Below are 24,054 nucleotides of genomic sequence, written 5' to 3'. Positions count from 1 at the left end.
CCATTATGAATTTCGGTTTTTTTTTTATTTTTTTTATTTTTTTTATTTATTTATTTGCAAACATCATTGACATTACAGAAAATGCAACACTACGACATGCACATGAACACTACATACGACAAACAGACGTACATTACATAAACACATACTGTAACTTAACAAGACATCACATTGACTTGGCTTCCACAAACATAACACAACATAACATTAATAACAGAAAGGCTAAGGATGATTTGCGTCCAGGATGATTACAGATATGATTATCAGGGATGAAATTGATGACCGGAATGAAAAGAAGGGGGGATGGGGGGGGGGTGCGGATGGTAGCTCTAAGAGTGTGAATGAGGTGGTGTTGGGATGGGGGTGGGGATGGGGGGTGAGGGGTAGTGAGTATGTGAGGATGTATGTGTGTGTGTGTGTGTGCGCATATGTATAAGGCTGGCTTGCTGTTGGGCCAGGAGGAGAGAAGCTGGAACATAGAGAGGGAGGGTTTCAGAGGAGAGGAGTTGTAATTATTCTATTTATGATAAGTATAATAATAGGAATAACTGATTGCCTGACTGATTGCCAACCTGGGCACCCATTAATGGCCACAGTTCCACCCAGCCCCTGCAGTTATACTGTGACGAGTTGACAGAGGGGAGGACCTGCGTGCCACCCATCGCCACAGGCCCCCAGCATATGCACACATCCCCCACTACCACGACCAACCACACCTCGCCCCCAGACCTTCACCCAACACGCCACTCTTGACCTAAATATGTACAGTATGTGAATGGCTAGGTTGAGGGGTCTATCTAGAGTGTAGCATTAAAAGAAGTGGGCATGCATGGACGATTTCCAAAACCATTTCCAAACCACAGGGCACAAGACTGAGTACACAAGTTTCCCTTACTGCTGTAATGTATGAAAACTGAGAGTTTGTGAGCTTAGTAAAGCACGCACACACACACACACACGCAAACTCAAACTCAAACAAAATCAACCATACATACACACATACAAACACACACACACACAGACACACATATACAAGCTCAAATAGACACACACACATCCGCACTCACACACACAAGCTCTAACGGACACAGTGCTGGCCTCTGCCAGATCTACCAGCTTATAGAGTAGAGTGAACTGAGAACACCAATGCACATATAAATACGTGTATAAACTCACAGTGAATGTCTATGATGTAGATGATGACCTTATCTCGGCCTAGCGTGGGGTGTCTGACCAAACATTGCACCTTTTTCTGGTTCACTTCGCTGGAAGGCACACCCCTCAGGTGATTGGTCACTGTGATTGTTCCATTATCGTTGGAGTTGGCTGTGACCTCAGAGGATGTAACCATGGCACCGAGGGATAGTACATCCCATGATACCTCAGCAGGGGGGTCGGGAGTACAAACCACACAGGTTGCCAAGGTGGTTGCATGACTGCTGATGATGAGTGGCTTGACCTCCAAGCCAACATTCATGACCACGCTGTCTTCATTGTCTGCCACTTGGCAAGAAATTAAATAATTAATTACATTGCTACAGAGTAAGAAAATGCATCTAATAACACACACACACACACACTCATCGCTGACCACACACGTGCAGAACAATGAAGCAAGAAGCCTTTGCATGCACAGGGTAGGGTTCACTTTCAGCATCCCCATAAAACAAGGCAGTTTTAAATCTAGATTTTAAGACCCAACTGTTCTCAGATGCCTTCTGCTAATACGTACTGAGTTCTGAACTCTTCTTCTTCTGAGTTCTGTCATTTAATTATTCCACCTTGTGTCTTTTATGTTTTCTTTTTTATTATGATCCTTACATTTTAAACTATTCTTTGAATATTGCTCATCTATGCTTTTATTTGCTATTACTGTTTCTTGTTGATGGAAAGGAATGCATGACCTTTGTGTATGAGGTCTGTGTACTTTTGCGTTCATTCATTATTCTATTTTGGAAGTAAAATGGAAAATGAAAAACAAGTGGTATATGACTTTTTGAGGTTCTATAGTCACTTGCTAAAAAAAAATGATGTTGTATGTTGACATATTCCAGGGATTACAAAGACAATGTTGACTTAATGAATAGATAATGTGAAATGCAAGATGCAATAAAGAAAAATAAATGTCTTAAATTTTGTGATTTATGTCAACACCCACTTAAAGAGAGAATTGCAGAGCACAAGGCCGCTATACGCAATCACAATATGGACTATGCAATAGCGTGTCACTCTTGCGCTTCTCTGAAATTCTGGGGGATTGATAGAATACTACCTCCCCAACGAGGTGGAGATACTGTCAAAATGTTACTGAAAAGAGAAGTGTTTTGGATTCACACACTCAACACAGTTGAGCCCCATGGTCTAAATTAAGAATGATGTCTTTCTTGTTTTCTCTGATTATGTCATCCTTTAATTTAGATTTATTTTTTATTTATTTAGTTTGTATTTTTAATTCACAATGACCTAAGATCAAGTTTATGACCACCTTTCTTTCTATGAGTGCTCATACTGGTTTATTGTTGCAAATACATCCCCCTTACCATTAACCAATGCTTTGGGAGAGGGAGGGGAGAAATGTCTTTGCAATGATACCAGTATGGTTTGACTCTGAGGAAGACAGAGTGCGTCGAAATGTCAGTCAATTGTTTGCACCACAATAGCTGAGTAGTACACAAACGTATTTGGAGAGCTCCGGTCATCCCTGGGCTTAGTCTCCTAAAAGTAACCCAGCCTGTCTTTCTCACACATGTTAAAATAGTTAGGCCTACTTTGACTGTCTGGTCAATCAAGTTGTCAATCAAATGACCAAATCAACATGTACTCTCCACCATGTTTGTTATTGATGGAATGTTTGAAAATGTGAGGTAAATGTGTTATTGATGTAATGCTAGAAAATGTGAGGTAATGGGTTTACCAGAGTTACCAGAACATGGCAAAGATCAAATTAATTAACAGACAATTACAATGATTTGGAACTTTGCCCTTATAATCAACTATTAGTATCAACAACATTGAATGAATTAAAATGTACATATAAACATATTTAAAGTGTCTGTCAAATATTAAAACAAACATATCTAGGCTAAATAACATCAGGCAAATGAAAATTATCTTTTGGATAAATTATTTCCCTATTAAGAAATAGGCTATAGCCATGCTGTCATGATATGACACACGCATGCGCTTGCTCTCTCTCTCTCTCTCACACACACACACACACACACACACACACAGTAGTCCCCCTAAAACAATGAAATCTTCCCCTACATTGTGCTTTATACTGAACCTTATCCAGGACCGTATCTATCGAATCGTCCCATGTAAAAAAACAAAAACAAAAAAAAAAACAATTAACCCAGATAGCAAGAGGCTGGCGGCTACCACTGAGAGGCTACCACTGTCGACCCACAGAGGGCAGATCGGTCCGCTGGCGTTTCGCTCATCGGTTTTCTGGCGGTCCGCTGGTGGTTTGCCGACAATGCCCCAATATTTTGCCACTATTGGTCTAAACTCTTTTTTTAAATGTATTCACTTATACTTCATCCATCATTTAGTAACATTTCATGTATTTTCTTTATATTCATGACAAGTTAAATTTAAGAGATGGTGGTCCAACAAGACCACAAGTGGCACGCCACCAGCGGCATGTCACCAGCGGTCCACTATCTGCCAATCTGATTTTGTTATCTGGGAAGTAAACAGCAAAACAACTGCCCAACAGCCCGACACACACACATGTGACAAAATTATTCACAGTCACGATTATGAAAACAACTTTATGGAACTTACTGGTGTGGACCACCACTGACAGACACAGCCACAACAATAATCCATGGTTCATCTTTCAAACCGACGCGTCCTTCAAGATGACTCGTCGTGCGTTAATTTACTTTGTAAGTAAAAGGGATACATAAAAAAACACCACAAAGTCAAATCAGATAAGCTCCAGAAATTGAAACTGTCTGTAAATCTCCAGTGTCCACAAAGATAGCAAACATACACTATGACGGAACTGGGCCACACCTACCACAACGTCCGGCACGGATCTGCATAATGGACCTGCTCCGGCGTCCAAACGCACATCGGTCCAAAATTGGTCTGGATCTGTTTGACGGATCTGGTACCAATAAGGGCTAAGACTGGCCCAGTTCCGTATGGTAGTCTGTGTTACTGACGTGTTCCAGATCTGTTTATCATATGCAATACGGGTCCGCTTATTGTGTGTGGTACGGACTCGTTTATCAGACATCAGCCGGCTTTATTTGACATGTGAAATGTGATTGGTAATTAGGGCTAATTATCCTGAAAAATCTGTTTGCTACACATTTGCTAACAGGTTCGTTATAGGTTCACCCAGGCTAAAGTTCACAGTAACGTTTTCCCAACAGCTCAACTGATAAACATAAGCTAGGCTACAAACACAAGGGGGGTAAAAAAAACTTTACACATAAGTGTCTTATTATTTTTTTTATTCAACAACCTGGCTGTAGAAGTAGTTATTGTGATAGCTGTTTAAAATAGCTGTTTAAAATACCTTGAAAAGTTGCGCTGTCCTAGTCCAACCCCAGGCTGGCAAATCATGTCAAAAGATTGATAGTGAGCAAACCAAAGATCCTTGATTAACATTACTGCTTGGACTTCTGCATGCGTGGCAAGAATATGGGGTTGTTTCATAGCACTGTTAGATCTGACACAAACAACAATTGACTATTTTTACCACTGCTAGGTATTAATAAAAATAATGAAACGAACATATGATCAATATTGAGCCAACTATATCTTCTTTTCCAGCCTTACTGTAGAAATGAAGTGGCCATGGGAACATAGTGCACCCCCATGGTTTCTAAATTTGTGCCATTCCAAAATACCTTTTTTTTCTTTAGCAGCCAGTTGACGAAGTAGGGAAAGGACAGTCAATTTAGAATCAGCACCTTAATTAATATCATTACCACCTGGGTCTGCTGTGAAAAAATGGTCCTTCGGCTCATATCCGTATCACAGGTTTGGGCCAAATCAGTGTTTTGTATTTTAAACGCATCTCCTGACTTCCAGTTGATTTGCGGAAATTGGACCTGGGACAAATCTGTAAACCGGTGATAAAACAGCATTGCTAGCAGAGCTGAAACCTGTATCGGGAGTAGACCTGGCCCACAGTCAGATACCGTATGTCCGCTACAGGCGGATCTAAAGGCTTTTATGCGGATCCGGCCCAAAGGAAATTGCTATCTGGGCAGTTACAGACTGATCTCTCCTCGGACCCGTGGAAATTAGCTCTTTAAGTTTTAGCCATGATGTCTCTTGCAAAGACCGGCTTTCGCAGGTGCATGATCAGTGAACGCTCACCGTTTGGTTGGAGGATCCTCACTCCTTGAAAATAAGTACTGACACGGCTGACAAGTTCAGCACGTAAGTCACAAGTAGCCTACTGCGAAGTGAATATAAGCACTTTGTCAAAACTAAACAGACGGTTCAAATCATTCCAGTATGAAACGCGTTTACTACCATCATGCTGTGTCGCGTGTGTGGCGCATGAGTTGCGCTGTCATTGGCTCTTGTAAACATTCCCAAGCTCCGCCCGAAGTTTGCTTAGATTACTTCGATTACAACTATGATGACCGCATAACATGGTAAGGTGTCAGTCAAGTTACCCCACGTTTTGCGTTGTGTCATGTCAGTGCCAGGTTACTCCCCACGCCCTCCCTCTCTAGACTACTCTGTGAATACTTTTTATAGGTATTGCATTTGTTTTTGAAAGTGGCAAAGCTCCAGTCTTAAACCCTCTTATTTATTTTTTATTAACGATTCACCATTATCCCAATAATGAAAAGGCACACACAGTAACTAAGCTAGAGGCATAGACATCTAGCTCAATGCTTATCGCGTCTCAGTTGTATCCTGTAAGTATTTCTGGGGTTTAAATGAGGGGAGGGCTGTTTCTAGGAGTGGTATCATTTACAGGAAGATCCACACCATAATTTAAGTGCTGTTACCAGTATGTTTATTCACTGTGGAAATAATTTAACTGATAAAGGCTCTACTGAGATCAAGTTACATGGCCACTGGTACTTTGATCAGACAGTGGCACATACAGCCATGTACACTACCAGCCACCACTTTGTGTGTGGCTCCGTTTCGACCAATCACAGATGGTGTTTCTGCCCTGAGAGTGAAAGCTGTTAGTAAAAAGGTTTTCCAAAATCCAAAGCCTTGACAAAGGCTGGTAGGAAACGTGTCTGTCAGTAAACAAGAAGAAAGAGATATAAGTGACCACGTTTTTTATACTCCCAAATACTATTCAAAACATTTGAAGTATGAAGTACAATGGAAACATTATGACAAGATTAAAGGTCAAACCCAATAAAGTAATAACCTCCATTTAATATAATAAAGACATTTTATTACACTATTGGGAAGTTATAACATCAGGTTTTATTAGATTTTATGGAGTTTAGAGTACCTTTTTATTTCTGAGAGTTACTACATTATTGGGAAATGATGACATTATTGGGTTGGTACATCTCCTCATAAATGCTATTTATTGTACCATACTATTGTAGTTATAGTAAATTAGTAGGCTATAAGACAATATCCTCCTTGCCTCACTCCCCCCACTAACTCACTAACAGACACACATGTTCATGGAAGGACAGTAGCAATGACAGACAGGTGTATCATAGAAATGGAAATCATGGAATATCATGGAAAAGTTAATCAAAATGTTAATTAATTCCCGTAATTTATTTCAAAAAGTGAAACTTTCATATAATCTAGATTCATTATACATAAAGAGCTTGACATATTTAAAGCCTTTTTTTGTTTTTATCTTGATTATTCTAATCTTGATGACTATAGGTTTTACAGTTCATGGAAATCCAAATCCAGTATGTCCTTTTTGTTTAATTTCTGCCCTCTACGGGAATTGGGAATAAATAAACCTCCTTCCAACAAATACTATTGAACGCATATAAGACAAATAAACTCATATGAAATAAGTCAGATAAGGTGTGAAGTGGATGTGTACTATGGCAACAGGACAAATGCTGACATGACTTTGCCTTTTATATTACGTGATATGGCAGATGCATTTATCCAAAACCATACATAAGTAAGGACCGAAATCCAAATCATAGTAAGTTACAACACACAGATTATGCATTGGAAAAAAGGGTGGGTAATGTAAGTTTTTGTTATGATTTCACATTTCTGATCGTGCAACATGTGGAACTATCTGGAAGCAGAGGCCTTAGTGCACGGGGTCAGGCTCTTTATCTGCAGAGTACATTGTGTGAATTGGCCCAGAGACGGAGAGATACAGTAAGCTGCTTTGATCTCTTCGCTCTTCGCATTTGTTGTACACACTGGAGAGGGCCTTCTTCACTTAAGCTTTGTTAAAGGAACACACCAACTTATTGGGAAATGAGCTTACTTGCTATCTACCACTGAGTTAGATAAGAGGATGCCATTTTCTTCTGTGTGTATGTGTGGCACTTTGGCCTAGCTTAGAGTAATTCTCTGGAAGTGGGTTACACCACTTGACTACATTTCCCAAACTGCCCAGCACACCACCACACTTTCCATGTTGAAAAGTGCATGATGACATTTTACACAAACACGGACATGGTGTTGTGCATGTGCAAAGAAGCAAATCCCACAGCCATCATGCAGTATTGTGTTGATGTGAAGTAGCTACTGAGGTTATCAGCTGTAAAAGTCAGAGTGAATCGTCTGTGAATGTTCCAGAAATTTAGAGTTACAGGCCTACAGTACTTCCTGTTCTCTACAATAAGGTTAGTCTTTTTGGACCCCACCGTGAGCTTCAAGCCAGCGCTGCCATACCTAAACCTAACCCTAAACCTAATCCTAAACCTAAACCTAATCCTAACCCTAACCCTAAACCCAATCCTAAACCTAACCCTAATCCTAAACCTAACCCTAATCCTAAACCTAACCCTAGTGCCTTCCAGGCAACGCTGTCTTGAAGTCGACGGTGGGGGCTCAAAAGACCATCACAAGCCCTATTTTGGAAATGTGTAGCATGGGCCAAGGAACCCCTTACGTTTCGGCTCAGACCCGACTTGCAGGACGTCTAAATGATTCTAATTTTAGTTTCAGTAGTTGTGCTGCCAGAGTCAGAATGGACAATGACTTTTCTTTTGACATGAATATTTGCATGATAGTACGCAAAAAGAAGATGGCTGCCAATGCGGAAAAGAAACCCATACATTGTAGTTCATATTTGCAATAATCATGGGTAAAACAAAATATAAAATCCTTTGGAATGACATTCTGTACTTTTGATAACAAATAATTATGTAATATACTAACATGTATAGACCCCTTCTCTCCTCCATCTTGTATCATGCAGGAGAAAAGCCAAACATCAGTCCTGCACAAGATACGTCCAGTCTGTTTTTTGTTTTTAACACATTCATCACACACAAAATGGTTGCCATTTGATGCAGTGAAATGTAAGAGAGGGAGATGGGCTGCTCACTTTCATCTTGACCTCTGTTCCTCAGAGCTCATGCTGCTGTTAGGCCACACTCACCCAGATTACAATTGCTGTAGGTACTGTCAAACTATTGTTTAATGTTTTTATTTTCTAACTCCACAAGAGGCATTCAATGATAGATATCTTCACAAAAACACAGAAAGACGCGTGCGTCGGCGTCGCGTCTGTCTCGACTGCATGCAGGTGTTATGACTCGGTCTGCTCATCCATGACTGTGATTGAATGATAAAATTCTAAACTAAAATAACAGTGACAACCTTCTGCTACACAAGACAGGTCAGACAGGAAATATTACATAACACAGGAGAGCATCCACCCTTACAATCACAAATCACTTGTCATCACAAATAATGACAATGGAATGGATTTCATGTCATGGTTATTCTTGGCCCAAAGTAATGTACAATAACAATAAGCAAAATCACATGCAACAATGTAACACATGAACAGTTTAAAAGTAGTAAGTAAGTAAGTAATTAAAATGAATTTATAAGGCACAAATGAAATACAGTTTACACTGACCACAGTGCCGTACAAAGTGCAAATTAAAAAGAAATGTAAATACAAATACATAATGCAAAAATCAAAAACAATCATACAAGGGCAGGAAATGCCAGCGAGAAGAGGTGCGTTTTGAGTTTAGATTTTAACATAGTGATAGAGGGGGTATCGCTGATGGAAGGCGGCAGCTGGTTCCACAGGCGTGGTGCAGCAGCTCTATCACCTCTTTGCTTGAGTCTGGAGCGTGGGACATGCAAAAGACCCATGCTGCGGGATCTGAGGGACCTGGAGGATGAGTGGTGGTGGATGAGGTCTGAGATGTAAGAAGGTGCCAGATTGTGAAGGGCTTTAAGAACCATCAATAAAATCTTAAAATGGATTCTGTACTGGATGGGCAGCCAGTGGAGAGAGGCTAGGATGGGGGTGATATGTTCCCATTTTTTAGAAGGTTTCTTGCAGAGGATGTAACATGGGGGGAGAGAACACCCAGGTAAGGCACGGGGGAGACTTGTGATTTAGAGGGACCAAAAACAATGACTTCGGTTTTGTCATTATTCAGTTGGAGGACGTTTTTACCCATCCATACTTTGATCTCCTCCAGACAATCTAAGAGGGTCTGGAGGGAATCCCCAGATCGTAGTGGCAGGAAGAGTTGGGAATCATCTGCATAGAGGTGAAAGGAAATGTTATATTTTGAGATTATGTTACCTAAAGGGAGCACAGGGAGAAGAGGACTGGACCTAATATGGACCCCACATGACAGAGAGGCGGATGTTGAAGAGAACTGACCAATGGATACTGAGAAAGATCTATTGCTGAGATATGAGGTGAACCATTTTAAGAGCTGAACCTCTTAAACCAGCACACTGCTCTAGGCGCAACAAGAGAATGGTGTGGTCAACAGTGTCAAATGCAGCACTAAGGTCTAGTAGGACCAGAATGGCATTATCACCAGAGTCTAGGGTGAGGAGCAGGTCATTGGTAACTTTCAACAGGGCTGTCTCAGTGCTGTGTCGTGCTCTAAAACCAGCAGAGTTAAAAATGGCAGTAGTTGTGATAAGACAACCTTCTTCAGTATTTTTGAGATAAAGGGTAATTTTGATATCGGGTGATAGTTTTTAGCAGTGTTTGCGTCTAAATTGGGTTTTTTAAGCACAGGGTTGACCTGGGTCCAGTGTGGGGATGGGAGGCCAACGGCAGTGAGAGGTTTGGGGTCAGAGAGGACTGGACTTCTAATGGGTGAAGCTTCCTGGACAAAACTCACTCATTTGTGACTGTTACATAAGCAGATATTACAGATTTACCGTTGCTGAAGTACGATGATGAGAATACCTCCAACAGTTACAGTCATGATAATTACCATTATCTCAAAGCTGGGTGTCCCAGACCCCACTAGAAGACAAAAGATGAGATTATTCAGTTACATTTGTGTCAATAGTTGTGCAGATAAATATCATAGTCATAAGATCATAAGATGTCTGAGATGCTATCATTTAAAATGTATCATTTCAAACCTTTTGCATGCCTTTGTGTTTCATCATCACCCTAAAAGGCGTGCATGCACAATGATCTTGTTTTTAATACTGTTACTACCAAGTGCAGTTCACATAATCGATTAAAAAAACATCAGTAACACTTTATTTGAAGGGGTCTACATAAGGGTGACATGTAACCGTCATAAGAATGACATGATTAATCACACATTATTGATGTTTATGACTGTTGTCATAATATGTCATTCGGTTTTTGGAATGTCAAGTTGACATTGTTTGGGTGTCATCATTATGACAACTTGACATTAGCCAAGATGACATTATTTGACAGGTCTTTGCCATGACAACTTGCAAACTAAAGTGTAATAACTAATTTCATAATGCAGCATACTGTAGTTTGTAACCTGTGACTGCTTTGATGATAGTACATAATTAGAGGTGACGTGAGGCCCAGAAACTCACTTATATTCCGTAATATGAAGCCTTTGGCGGTCCCATGTGAGTTTGTGACCTCACAGGTATATTGGCCATTAAACTCAGAGGTCAACCTCGGGAAGCACAGTCTGTCCCCGTCTGGTGTCACACCATCAGGCAAGTCCAGGCCCTCTCTGAGAGAAAACAATAAGAGTTACATAATGCTGGACATTTCTGGAAATCTACTGTTACTTTGGCTGGTAACACTTTACTTTGGTAAACGCTGGTACACCTTTGGCCTTTTCCTGAATGTATATTAATCAATCTAAACATATTCTCATAATTTTCCCTTAGTGTACTTGCTTCTTTAACCATGTTCCTAATAGCTGAATTGATAATGCCTAAATCCATACACAGATTAAAAAGTAATATTTTGCAAATATAGTCCATTGCAAATTTTGGTAACACTTTACGGTAAGGGTACATGAATTATCATGAATTAATGCATGAATTAATTCATGAGTTATGCATTACTTACTATGCATTCATTTATATCTTATGAATTATCAGGAATTGACATTCTACCAGAAAGACTCAGTAGACAGAATAGAATCAGTTAACAATTTAATGAGTAACGGAACAGCTTGGATACAAGCATGATAGAGTCCTGAATAGGTAACAGTCTTTGGCGTAGGCCCCGTCTCGGATCCGTCCAGCGATGAGCGGATCTCGTCTCCTGCCGATGGATGAAGGCAGGGGCGGGGAGCCTACCCCCCCCCCCCCCCCGACGAGACAGGGACCAACTGGTGGCGGTGGCTGAAAGAAGATGATGTGGCAGGCAGACCGTGCCCGATTGACGTGGACTGCTGGCAGAGGTGGCTGGAGGGGAGGTGGAGGGGACGTCAAAGTCAGCGTACTGAGAAGCAGAAGCAGTGTTAGGTGGTACATATTTAAAGTGCCCACTGAATTCCTATAGGCTAGCGCTGATTAAATGAGTGAATGATCAGATTGCGGGGCTTTCCCGAAAGTAGGCAGTTAAGATTGGCTCCGTTTAAGCATGGGAGGAGTAAGGCTACACTACGAGTCTTCCTAGTAGAACTTTCGCTGAAGCTACCATTGAGTTCATATTCTCTCATTCATGACCTCATGCATGAACAACACATAAACTAAAGAATTAGGTATGGCTACATCATTATGATTTATGATTTATTAAGCATGATCATCATGATTACATGAATGTAAGGTATAGCTCATGAGTACATCATGTTTGTTTGTGGCCACTCAACTAAAGTGTTAACAATGACATGTGTTTAGAGAGCTGCACAAGTTGTGCTCAAATCAGAATTTGAGTAGTGATGACCACATTTTTGGCAGAAAAAGAAATCATCATGATCATTCTTAATACATCATAAATCATAATGATGTGCCCATCATACTTAATGCTATAGTTGATGTGTTGTTCATGTATGAGGTCACAAATGACAGAATATGAACTCATGTACATTTCTGATGATTCATGAGATACTGAGGAATTAAGTAATACATAAATTATGAATTAATTAATGCATGAATTCATGATAATTCATGTACCTTACCGTAAAGGGTTACCCATAATTTTGACAAATTCAGTTCTCTTCACAACTCAGCTCTCTCTCTCTCTCTCTCTCTCTCTCTCTCTCTCTCTCTCTCTCTCTCTCTCTCTCTCTCTCCTTCTCTTGCTCTATCCATTTCTTTAATATTTGGGTTTGTAATCTTATTGTTTGGTATACTGTTTCATCTGGTGTATCTGTTATTCTAACTTGTTAATTTCTTAAGTTTAAGTTTGTTGTTTTTGGTTAAGTTTCCTTTTGTGACTTTGTTACAGTAGGCTATGTTTTACCTACCTGAGTTACTTTTACATTCAGTTGAAGTGATATTGATTACACTCACCGTTTAAAGCTTAATGCCTAATAAATTGTTCATTTAACCACCAGTTGTATTTCTCTAAGTCCTAATATGCCATGCCATGCTCTGCCATAGCTGATAAACTAGTTACTTGGTAATTGATTCGAGATATAAATTATTAATTAAATGGAGTCAGATTAAAAGAGTTTGTAATTATAACATTACCATAGCCTATAACTCTTCACCCTATTTGACCATTGTTCACACACGCAATCAACAGGACAACTGGCCGGCACTTTGGGCCTGCTCTCTCCTTTCAAGTGAGGACAGCCCGTCTTCTATTCATGTCGCACGGATATTTCTCCTCCCACATCCATCACATTCATACACCATCCTCCGGAGATCCGGCATGGTGCTGGAATACTTTTAGCCCAGTGTAACAATACAACAGTATACACAAGACTTTAAGCCTCAACCCGAAGCAAAGGTGTTAACTAGGGTCAGGGTGGTTCAAACAAGATCACACAACAGCGCCATTTGAGAACAGCCAAACACGTAGCCATACAAGTGGGTGCCACTCCCAGAAATACAAAATGGCTACCTATGACATGAACAGAACTGAACTGAACAAGACCAAACAAAGGTAAAGTTACCACATTCTTACCACAACACAGCAACCAACAAAGTGGAGTGTAACAATCACAAAACAAAAGGGTCAGCACAAGTAGACCAATTACAATATTGCTGCCATATGTCAACACTAACACATAAAGACCCACGAAAGTGAACTGCCACTACCACCACACAAAATGGACACCGCATGGTGCTCCACCACCTATACAAGTTACTTTGCTGTGTATCCACAGGACTATTTTGACGCCTTATGTCAAAAACAGGAGCAACTTCCGATTTACAGTATAACGAATGGGACGTGTTTGGGAGGGTTTTTAAGTTTAAGTTCTTGAGACAAATTCTTTTTTTTGTTTTTTACTTATGTTTTAAGCCACTGCATTAGTTTAGTCCAGTAATATGTGCAACCACAAACAGCAAATGTTGTCCTGAGCTCCATAACATCTCTCAGAAAGGTTTGTGACTCTACCCAGTAAATAATAATCCGAGAAATACTTGCCCTCTTCGCTAACTAGCACACAAAATAACACAGATATACTACTTCCTCCGCCTCACTGGAGGTTTTACCCATTTTCTTCTTTACAGCAGCACTCCACGGAAATGTGTGGATAGGGAACCAGCAAGACACAAAGTGATCTGACAAAATTGGGAAGCCACACCCACTACACAAAGATCCACTGATCTGTGGAGTGACAAACGTCTCACACAAAGGTCACAAGACAATTAGCTGTTATCAGACACACTAGAGCAGTAACACACAAGTGACCAAAACCAAACCAAAAGTGGACTGCAACAACCATGACACAAAATGGGTGAGACTGTAGTCAACCACTACACACAAATGTTGCAATGCTGCAACCAACATGTTTGGAGTGCAGCTACTGTACCACAACACAAAGGTCACACACTAGAACTTATCTGTACTAGTCAACACAGCTACACAAACTTACACACATACATAGCCTCATAGCCCAGAGGCTGGTCCTTGCCCAGCTTGGTCCCAGGGTGAGAGCAACTTTAGACCCACTACAGTTTGTTACCAAAACAATTAGCTGTTATCAGACACACTAAAGCAGTAACACACAAGTGACCAAAACCAAACTAAAAGTGGACTGCAACAATCATGACTCAAAATGGGTCAAACTGTAGTCAATCAACTGCAACCAACATGTGACAAACAAAGTTTTTTATCCCACATTGAATGACCTCTGTGTATGAAATGCGCTATATAAATAAACTTGACGTGACTTGACTTGACATATTAGAGCATTGGTGTGAACAGCTGATTAGGTTGACCTGTCCTTACCTACTCCATAAATAAGTCGGCGGTGGGTTGGCATCGGCAACACATTGGTATTCCATGTTGTCGGTGTCACCATCTGGAATTAAGATTCTCACGTTCCTTGGCACATCTTTAGCAATACCACACAACAACCACACACACACACACACACACACACACACACACACACCCAAACTCACGTGCACACGCACACACACCAGCACAAAAGTGATAGTGATTTTTCCCAAATAATTTGCTGTACAGTATTTTACAGCCAACAATAACAAAGCAAAGCAAAATACAATGACCACCAGATGTACATGGAGTTCAGAAAAAGCTGATTTTGCCAAAGATGGAAATGACTGACTACTATCAAATTACTTTGCTTTTTCCAAAGAAAAGTGTGTGTGTGTGTGTGTGTGTGTGTGGATACTTTCAAAGTATCTGCATTGGTTCTGAAAATGTCAACCGGAAATCCTCTAGGGCCAGATTGAAAGAGTCCATACCTACATTTAGAGTATATGTATTCATGCCTATACTAAGGCAATGATTGGATGGTGTTCCGTAAAGTAATAAGTGTTTACATATGTGAAGAGAGAGAGTGAAGCACTGGTGATTTAGTGTGGCATTTTGATGGGTTGTGTTTGAAAAACGAAATCAAGTTACTTCCTGATAGATTTTTGTGTGTTTAGTAGAAAATTGTGGTGGTGTTTTGCAAAATGTGTTTTAGTAAATTGAAAACTGAGTCAAACACTGAGAATTAGTGTATGGTTTTGCAGATTTGGTGTGGGGTTATGATGTTTGGAAGCAAGGCTGTAGCCATGATGTCAACATTGGGGGTGACCAAATCTGTGGTGCGGTGTGAATTTCAATAACAGAATTTCAATACATTTCCTGCCATGCAAAAATATTATTAAAATCACAAACAAGTCATTAGTTAAGTCAGTCAATTAGGATATACCAAACTTTTGACGGAGATAGGCACGGATGGATTATGAACCCCTGGGCATAGATGCAAAAAAACCCTCCCCAGTTAAGATAGGGGGGCCCGGGGGCATACTTCCCCGGAAAACATAAAATCTCCCATAAAATGACCCTTTATATTATGAAAACTTGTGAGTTTTGTGGAAATAGAAGAGAAGGGCGGAGAAGCAACTTCACACAGTCTTAGGCTTCAGGGCCCCCTGAGCTCTTGGGCCCAGTAGGTCCATGGAAATAGACCTGTGGTTTGACTCCATTTGTCTCCAAAATGTATATTTTAAAAGAAAATACAAACTAGAGTATCTTTGATAACCTCTATATTACACTGAATGCTTACTCATAGGTTTGGACCTATAGCCCAATCATCAGTTAACAATGCTCTAAGGGAACATATTTGGTCCATCCATAGAATCAGAACAATGTTAGCAATTATGTAGTCTAGTTAGCTGTAGTGGGTATACTGTGATATGTAGTCTTGTTAACTGTAGTGGGTATACTTTAATCAACCACAAATGTTAATATGTACCCTTGTCTATTTTAAGCGGGTATACTGAGATGGTGATGCTTTTTAAGTGGGTATACTGTGCATTCCTGCGTTCCATGTAGACTACAGTACTGAATGTTAGTAATCAAATATGATATATTTAAAAACAGCACTCACTGATGCATTAACTTATTGTTATTGTAGTACACCTTTTTTAATTGTCCTACAGTTGTGGAGAGAATTGCTTTAAAAAGGTTACCAAGTTGTTAGTCGCTTTGGTTAAAAATGCGTAAGCCAAATGTAATGTAATGTAATGACAAAAGAAATGCATAAAACGTTTTGTAGATTTGTACAATTACATACATTTATTAAACAATTACAAAATATAATTGGGTAAGAGACTTAATGAAATTAACACATCAGATCTAATTGGTTATTATTTCTAATAAAGAGGTTTAGTGACCAACACATGTACAGCAGGTACCTCATGACACAAACATGTCAGTTTTCTCAGCCCTGCTTTTGTCTTCCGCAGGGACGGGGTTGACAAGTGGTTATTGGAGTGATTGAGTGGTGGTTGGAGTTAGGAATAGGCTGCTAGAGGCTGCTGGAGCAACAAGACTCCCTGAAGCTGAGACTGGAAAGGGCAGGCCAAGTACTTCCATGGCAACAAGCAAGGTGGGAGGCATGGGTTTAGGTGCAGAAGGATTTTGAGTCTTCCTTGCCTTTTTGCTTTGACTCTTGCTTCCAAGATGGCCATCATCCTGTCGCTTTTTGTTCCTATCAGCCCTAATTGATTTTGCTTCAATACGAAGCCTCAGCCTGATGTATGTGTTGACAATTTTTAGTTTTAGGTCATGGCATGAAGGCAGTGTGCTGTGCAGGAGCATGGCCTCTCTCTGTAGTAGTGCCACTGCATTGGCTGACTCCATAAGGGAATCGGTCGTCCTTGCCCGGAACAACTGCTCCACTTTGCTGATGAGATCGAAGGCCTCTTGTGATGGACGGTAAAGGGCACCTCTCTTGAACTCCTTCAGTTGTAGCAGTACGCTACATTTTCTAGTAGCACCATCATTGCTATTGTCTGCAACAGCATGCTGGCATTCCTCACAACGCGAGTTACTGATTACCCTCTTAACAATATATCCTGCAAGGTAATATAATACACAGGCATCTGTTTTGGTTAAGGTAGGTGTTGCTGTTGCAGGTGTTGCTGGGTCTATCAGTTCCTCCAGCCTCAGACCAGGACTGCAGATGGTGTCGAACCAGTGGTCTACCTTCTCAAGGAACCAAGATGTTGTGAGGTAAGACTGTGGCCGTTGCTCCTCCTCAGCCAGGTATTTCAGGCCAGCACTGGTCGCTCTACTGAAGATGTGTATGGCAGGTGACAATGACACCGAGATTGAATAAATATGTGCTGTTGGGGTCAGATCTTTGAAAAGTTGGGATCTCATTTGTCTGCTGCATTGAAGTTGGTCAACAACAAAAATGGGAATGATTTTGCAGTCATGAAGGATAAATTGGTATGTACTGTGATAGTATGTACTGTGTCTCTGTGTTAAGGGCCGTTCACACCAGGAACTGTAACGATAAATGCGTCCACACCAGAGGTGGGACCAAGTCACTGTTTGGCAAGTCACAAGTAAGTCCCAAGTCTTAGCACTCAAGTCCAAGTCAAGTCCCAAGTAAATACAGAGAAGGGCAAGTCGAGTCCAAGTCCAAGTCTCATCAAAGCCAAGTCGAGTCCAAGTCCAAGTCCCAATCTTTTTCAAGTCCTGAACAAGTCATCAGGTACTCTTCACTTAATAATGGCATTATTAGACTATCAATCATAATTTTAACACTTCCATCTAATCCACAGAAGTTTTTTTATAAATACAGATTAAAATATGTTCAATGTTTCTGTCTTGAAATCTTTTACGATATATGCATGCGCATACAATATACACATGTGCATACCTGAGTAATCTGTACAAAATGGATAGCTACATGACAAATAAAAATATTGTTTTTCCAAATTGCGGAGCCCACTGTAAGGATGAGTAATAATTTGACTGATGGCATTTCACTGCGCTAGGCCACAGATTTGCCTGCAAACAATTTATTAGGCTGTCTGCCAGTGGCGACTCATAAGGGAAGCCAAGGTCAACACTTTTATATTATTTAAAAGATAATAATGACACAGTAATTTTGTTTTAAAGTATTCATTTCTTAAGAAATACTACACATGTGATGCTGTTTATCTCATTTGTAAATGGTGCACTGTCACTTTAAGCCCATTATGTGCCACTGTCCACACATTCTCATAATGATCTTTTTTACCAGCTCCATTCCTATGGCTAGTCCACAAACTCAAACATTGTTTGTGCCACATGAATAGCACAATATTAACAATGATAAGCATTATATTAAGTTGGCACAAACAGCTTTCATTCCTTTGGAAATAGATGCATGTATGACATGATGCTTGCTTGACATTTTCTGTTTGCAATTAAATGTGAATTATGAGCCTGGTAGCCAGTAGCCACCTAGCTAGCTGAGTGGAATGCGTTTCAATCGGCATATCAATGTGCTTCATGTAAACAAATTATTGAATAGGCCTACTTCAAGACTCACCATTTCCATTAAACAAAGGCAAAGACAACTCTTCATATTCTTGTCCACTTTCCAAATCACAGTGAGTGCAGCCTATGTCATAGTGACCTGGATCTCATAGTTTATAACAGTAGTGAGAACCGGATAAATCCGCAATTTCCCTAATCTCGTATTTCAAGTCATTTCACATGACTTGGACTCGAGTCAGACTCGAGTCATGATTTTAATGACTTCAGACTTGACTTGATAAAATTCGGCATGACTTGCGACTCGACTTGGACTTGAATACTATTCACTCGAGACTTGACTCGGACTTTGCCTCTTTGACTTGTGACGACTTGACATGTCTCGAGTCAAAAACTAAATTTCCTGATCGTGGACCAGTCACCCCAATGATGCTTTCCCTCCGCGACTAAAAAATAAATAAATAGCGGAGACAAGCGGCCAGTCCAGAGCACAGTTCAGTGCTGCCGCTACCCCCACATGCGTTACGCACTGTGTGTAGGGCACCAAGAGACAGAGAAACGACCAACATTTAGCTAATAACTAGTAGCTTTACTGCAAACTGATTTGCACTCTTGTTAGAGAACGTTTACAATGTCAAAATGCACCAACAGCATGTTACATAAAGATGATACTTTTCGAGTCCTCTCCATTAAGATCCAACTTGAACTTATGCTAGCCTACTCCATTTAATTGAGAACCCCATCTAAGCACGCACGAGAGGGAGAGAAAACGAGTGGCAGGTTCCAGCTGGCTTGTCATTGTTGATGATGATTGATATTTTCTTTTAAATATAAGAAACGTATAAAAGGAAATCATGAAGGCAACAAATACGAGATTAGGGAAATTGCGGATTTATCCGGTTCTCACTACTGTTATAAACTATGAGATCCAGGTCACTATGACATAGGCTGCACTCACTGTGATTTGGAAAGTGGACAAGAATATGAAGAGTTGTCTTTGCCTTTGTTTAATGGAAATGGTGAGTCTTGAAGTAGGCCTATTCAATAATTTGTTTACATGAAGCACATTGATATGCCGATTGAAACGCATTCCACTCAGCTAGCTAGGTGGCTACTGGCTACCAGGCTCATAATTCACATTTAATTGCAAACAGAAAATGTCAAGCAAGCATCATGTCATACATGCATCTATTTCCAAAGGAATGAAAGCTGTTTGTGCCAACTTAATATAATGCTTATCATTGTTAATATTGTGCTATTCATGTGGCACAAACAATGTTTGAGTTTGTGGACTAGCCATAGGAATGGAGCTGGTAAAAAAGATCATTATGAGAATGTGTGGACAGTGGCACATAATGGGCTTAAAGTGACAGTGCACCATTTACAAATGAGATAAACAGCATCACATGTGTAGTATTTCTTAAGAAATGAATACTTTAAAACAAAATTACTGTGTCATTATTATCTTTTAAATAATATAAAAGTGTTGACCTTGGCTTCCCTTATGAGTCGCCACTGGCAGACAGCCTAATAAATTGTTTGCAGGCAAATCTGTGGCCTAGCGCAGTGAAATGCCATCAGTCAAATTATTACTCATCCTTACAGTGGGCTCCGCAATTTGGAAAAACAATATTTTTATTTGTCATGTAGCTATCCATTTTGTACAGATTACTCAGGTATGCACATGTGTATATTGTATGCGCATGCATATATCGTAAAAGATTTCAAGACAGAAACATTGAACATATTTTAATCTGTATTTATAAAAAAACTTCTGTGGATTAGATGGAAGTGTTAAAATTATGATCGATAGTCTAATAATGCCATTATTAAGTGAAGAGTACCTGATGACTTGTTCAGGACTTGAAAAAGATTGGGACTTGGACTTGGACTCGACTTGGCTTTGATGAGACTTGGACTTGGACTCGACTTGCCCTTCTCTGTATTTACTTGGGACTTGACTTGGACTTGAGTGCTAAGACTTGGGACTTACTTGTGACTTGCCAAACAGTGACTTGGTCCCACCTCTGCTATTTACAACATAAATTGTCAATAGGCTATGCTGGCGACACAAATAAAATCTCCTTTGGAAACCAATGGCTTACGCCTTACAGTATCAAGCGAACTTAAACTGCCATATCGTGGCGAAAAGTTGTAATAAAATTCATGCAGCTCCATGAGTCAAGGAAAGCGCAAATGAAGTAGCCACTTCTAAATGGGACCCACTACACAGTAGCTTAAGGTGTGTTGCTAAAGCAGCCATAATGAAATGAAGGTGTCATTGTTTGGATACTTCACACACACGTGCTTTTTAATTTCACAGACTACAACTACCAAGCTGGAATCAAAGCACATCGATTCCCCTCTCACACCCTGCACGCACTTAAAACAAAATAAACAGGCGTCTCAGTCTCACGCATTTATAGGCAAAACTGTATCAGACCGGTGTAACGTTGGTAAATCTTCCATTGCACAGAATGATTTTTGTAGCACATGCAACAAATGACAGTCGAAAGATACAATTACAGTGCTGCTATCAATTTGCTTGGTATAACCGCATTTATAGTTTTCTACAAATGCAATCAATCAAATTGGCCTCCATCACTCAACCAACGCTAACGGTAACATTACCTAGGTCCTTACTGATATTATAAGATTAACGTACCTGCAGTAAAAACCAAGCATGTCCGATAAACATCCTCAGATTTATTTCGGCTTCAAGAAGAAATGGGAATTACATTTCATGTGAACATCGTCCTATCCTTATTAGACGTTCTCTTCGGTAAACTACAGTCCTTGTATAGCCTAGAAATCTAGACGCACCCTAGCGGCGGCAAATTAATTTGCTCAGCCTGTACGTCTAGTATCAAACCATAGGGATTTCTATTGGCTGACGCCGTGGACTTCATCCAATCACAGCGCTCTATTTTGTTAGAGAGTCTTAAGGCGGGCTTAACAGGATAACGACAGTCCTGCGACGGTGAACAACAAGGAAGGTGGCTATGGCGAACGAAGAGCGGTTGTTTGAATCAGCGTTGGCGTCAACTTTGGAGGAGTTGGACTTGTGCTTTTCTTTGAAAGTTGAGCAACACAATGCACTTAAGTCATTCCTTTCGAAGAAGGATGTATTTGCCGTTTTGCCGACCGGATACGGATATGGTCGTAGCGCTGGCCTATTGCATGCCTAGGCAGTTTGAAAGACAATTCTCTGCCCGCCCCTTGGATTAAGCGAGGTGAATGGTTCGATTCCAGACTATACATTTCAATGATATAGGATGGCCCGCCAGGCTAGTCCTTGTAGGAAGCGTCCATTGTTTTTCCAAAAACTTCCAACAAAATTACGTCTCACTGCAACGATGCGCCATTTAGTGGACAAACGACTACTTATCGCCAATACTGGAAATGCAGCCATGATGATGATGATGAATATTTTTGGCTTTCTTTTAATCCTACTGAATTTGTAATTATTACATTACATTTAGCAGACACTTCTTGACCAAAGTGACTTACATATGTCAGCTATATTACAAGGGATCACATTGTCCCCGGAGCAACTTGGGGTTAAGTGCCTTGCTCAAGGGCACAACGGTGGAAGCCGGGAATTGAACCGACAACTTTCAGGCTACTGCACGCTAGCCCAGTTCCTTAACCACTACACTACCACCGCCCCATATTATCGTTCGGCAATTATTCGACAATTATGTATCGGCCGTTCTAATACCGATAGTATGTGGGTGCCTGTGTGTGTGTGCATGTGTATATGTGTGCACCGCCATCTACAGGCCAATGAGTGTACAGTCACTAAATGTACACATAACCTAATTTTTTTAGACCCCCCCCATGGATGAAATTCTACGAAACTTGGCATACCCCCAGAGAATGCCAGGTCAATCATACACATACAATTTGGTGCAGTTCTGAACATCTTAACTGAAGATAGGGGCGATTAAAGCAGAATAATATTGCATTTTAATTTTTTACCGGGGGGGGGGGGGGGGGGGTGCAAATCACAAATGAGTGATTATGGGCCAGGTTTATGTGGGCCCTTGAGACCAACATACCATAAAAGATTCTTCATCCTCAGTGCCACGGTTCAGGTAGTTATTTAGGAAAAACTGCTTTTTTTGCGGTTCGGGGGGCCCAGCACGGGGGGGGGGGAGTGGCCCCCGGGGACGAAACTATTTTTTTCCGTAAAAGTGTAGTGGGGCTATATACCCACCAAATTTCATGTGCCCCGGTGGTTCGGTGTCCCGGGTATCGTTGACCAAAAATTCAGGAAGTAGATGACGGGGGGAAAAAAAAAAAAAAAATTCACAATCCCTATATGACCGCTTCGCTAGCGGCGGTCATAATAATTATTTTTTACTCCTATGAGACAAGGTTGCACTTTCGTGTAGTCTGAAATTGGTCTAAACCACAATTGTGACCGACAAAGTATGTACTTATAAGTCTCTAAAACTGTAACTGGGGAATATCCCAATACTCTTTCAGTAAATATTGAAACAATAGAGTGTTTCAGTGAAATGTGTGCAGTGTCAAATGTTTTGAGTAAATTGTCACATGACCAGAGCTGTTTACTTCCTGGTTGCACCTTGAGAAGAGGATGACGGCCTCACAGCTCCCAAATAAAAGGTTTTTAAAGTATGTTAAAATAAACATAGGACAAATATTTTTTGTAAACATGGTCTTTAAGGTGTCTAGTTATGATATATACATTTATAATTATTCAAATGTTTTTGGTGTGTTTGCAGAATGAGTAAACATGTTAACGGTCACAATAGTGACCGGTGGGATAGAATGTTGTATCTAGATGCACACATACTTCTACACCTACAAACACACACACATACTCATACATACACACATACAGAGACATACACACACACATACACACACTCACACACAGACAGATACACACATACATACTCACACACACATACACACACTCACACACACACACAGACATACACTCACAGACATACACATATTCACATATTCACACACACAGACACACACAGTCACAGACATACACACACACACACACACATATTCACACACACAGACACACACAGTCACAGACATACACACACACACACACACACATATTCACACACACACACACATATTCTCACACACACATGCACACACACACATACACATATTCACACACACAGACATACACACACACTCACATACACACTCACAAATATACACACTCACACACACAGACATACACACTCACATATACACACACACACACACACAAATACACACATACACAGACAAATACACACATATACACACACACACAC

At 40.5% G+C, this 24,054-nt stretch overlaps 1 protein-coding gene and 1 long non-coding RNA gene across 9 annotated transcripts in view; one reads left to right on the top strand and one right to left on the bottom strand.

The window, feature by feature from the left end:
* LOC121700144 (poliovirus receptor homolog) overlaps positions 1-24,054 on the bottom strand; it is a 72,838-nt gene that overhangs the window by 31,481 nt on the left and 17,303 nt on the right. For 4 of the 8 annotated variants that reach the window (XR_006027125.1, XM_042082922.1, XM_042082952.1 and 1 more), the window contains exons 1-2: positions 3,790-3,982; positions 1,177-1,503 (exon numbers count right to left, since the gene is read on the bottom strand). Coding sequence is in view for 7 of the 8 variants with exons in the window: in XM_042082922.1 (XP_041938856.1) it covers positions 1,177-1,503; positions 3,790-3,841 (379 nt within the window). In the remaining variant the exon portion in view is untranslated. Of the gene's footprint in view, positions 1-1,176; positions 1,504-3,789; positions 3,983-4,534; positions 4,664-5,343; positions 5,583-24,054 lie in introns of those variants that run through there. The other 4 variants (XM_042082936.1, XM_042082928.1, XM_042082973.1 and 1 more) reach the window with 4 other exon arrangements.
* LOC121700257 lies at positions 16,739-17,779 on the top strand. Its single transcript, XR_006027148.1, has 3 exons — positions 16,739-16,859; positions 17,030-17,188; positions 17,389-17,779. It is a non-coding gene; the product is annotated as an uncharacterized LOC121700257 (long non-coding RNA).

The sequence above is a fragment of the Alosa sapidissima genome, chromosome 2 (assembly GCF_018492685.1).
Source record: "Alosa sapidissima isolate fAloSap1 chromosome 2, fAloSap1.pri, whole genome shotgun sequence".
In the NCBI taxonomy this organism is placed as follows: Eukaryota; Metazoa; Chordata; class Actinopteri; order Clupeiformes; family Clupeidae; genus Alosa; species Alosa sapidissima.
Note: the sequence above shows the minus strand (reverse complement) of the source record. Positions and strands in the feature narration are given on the sequence as shown.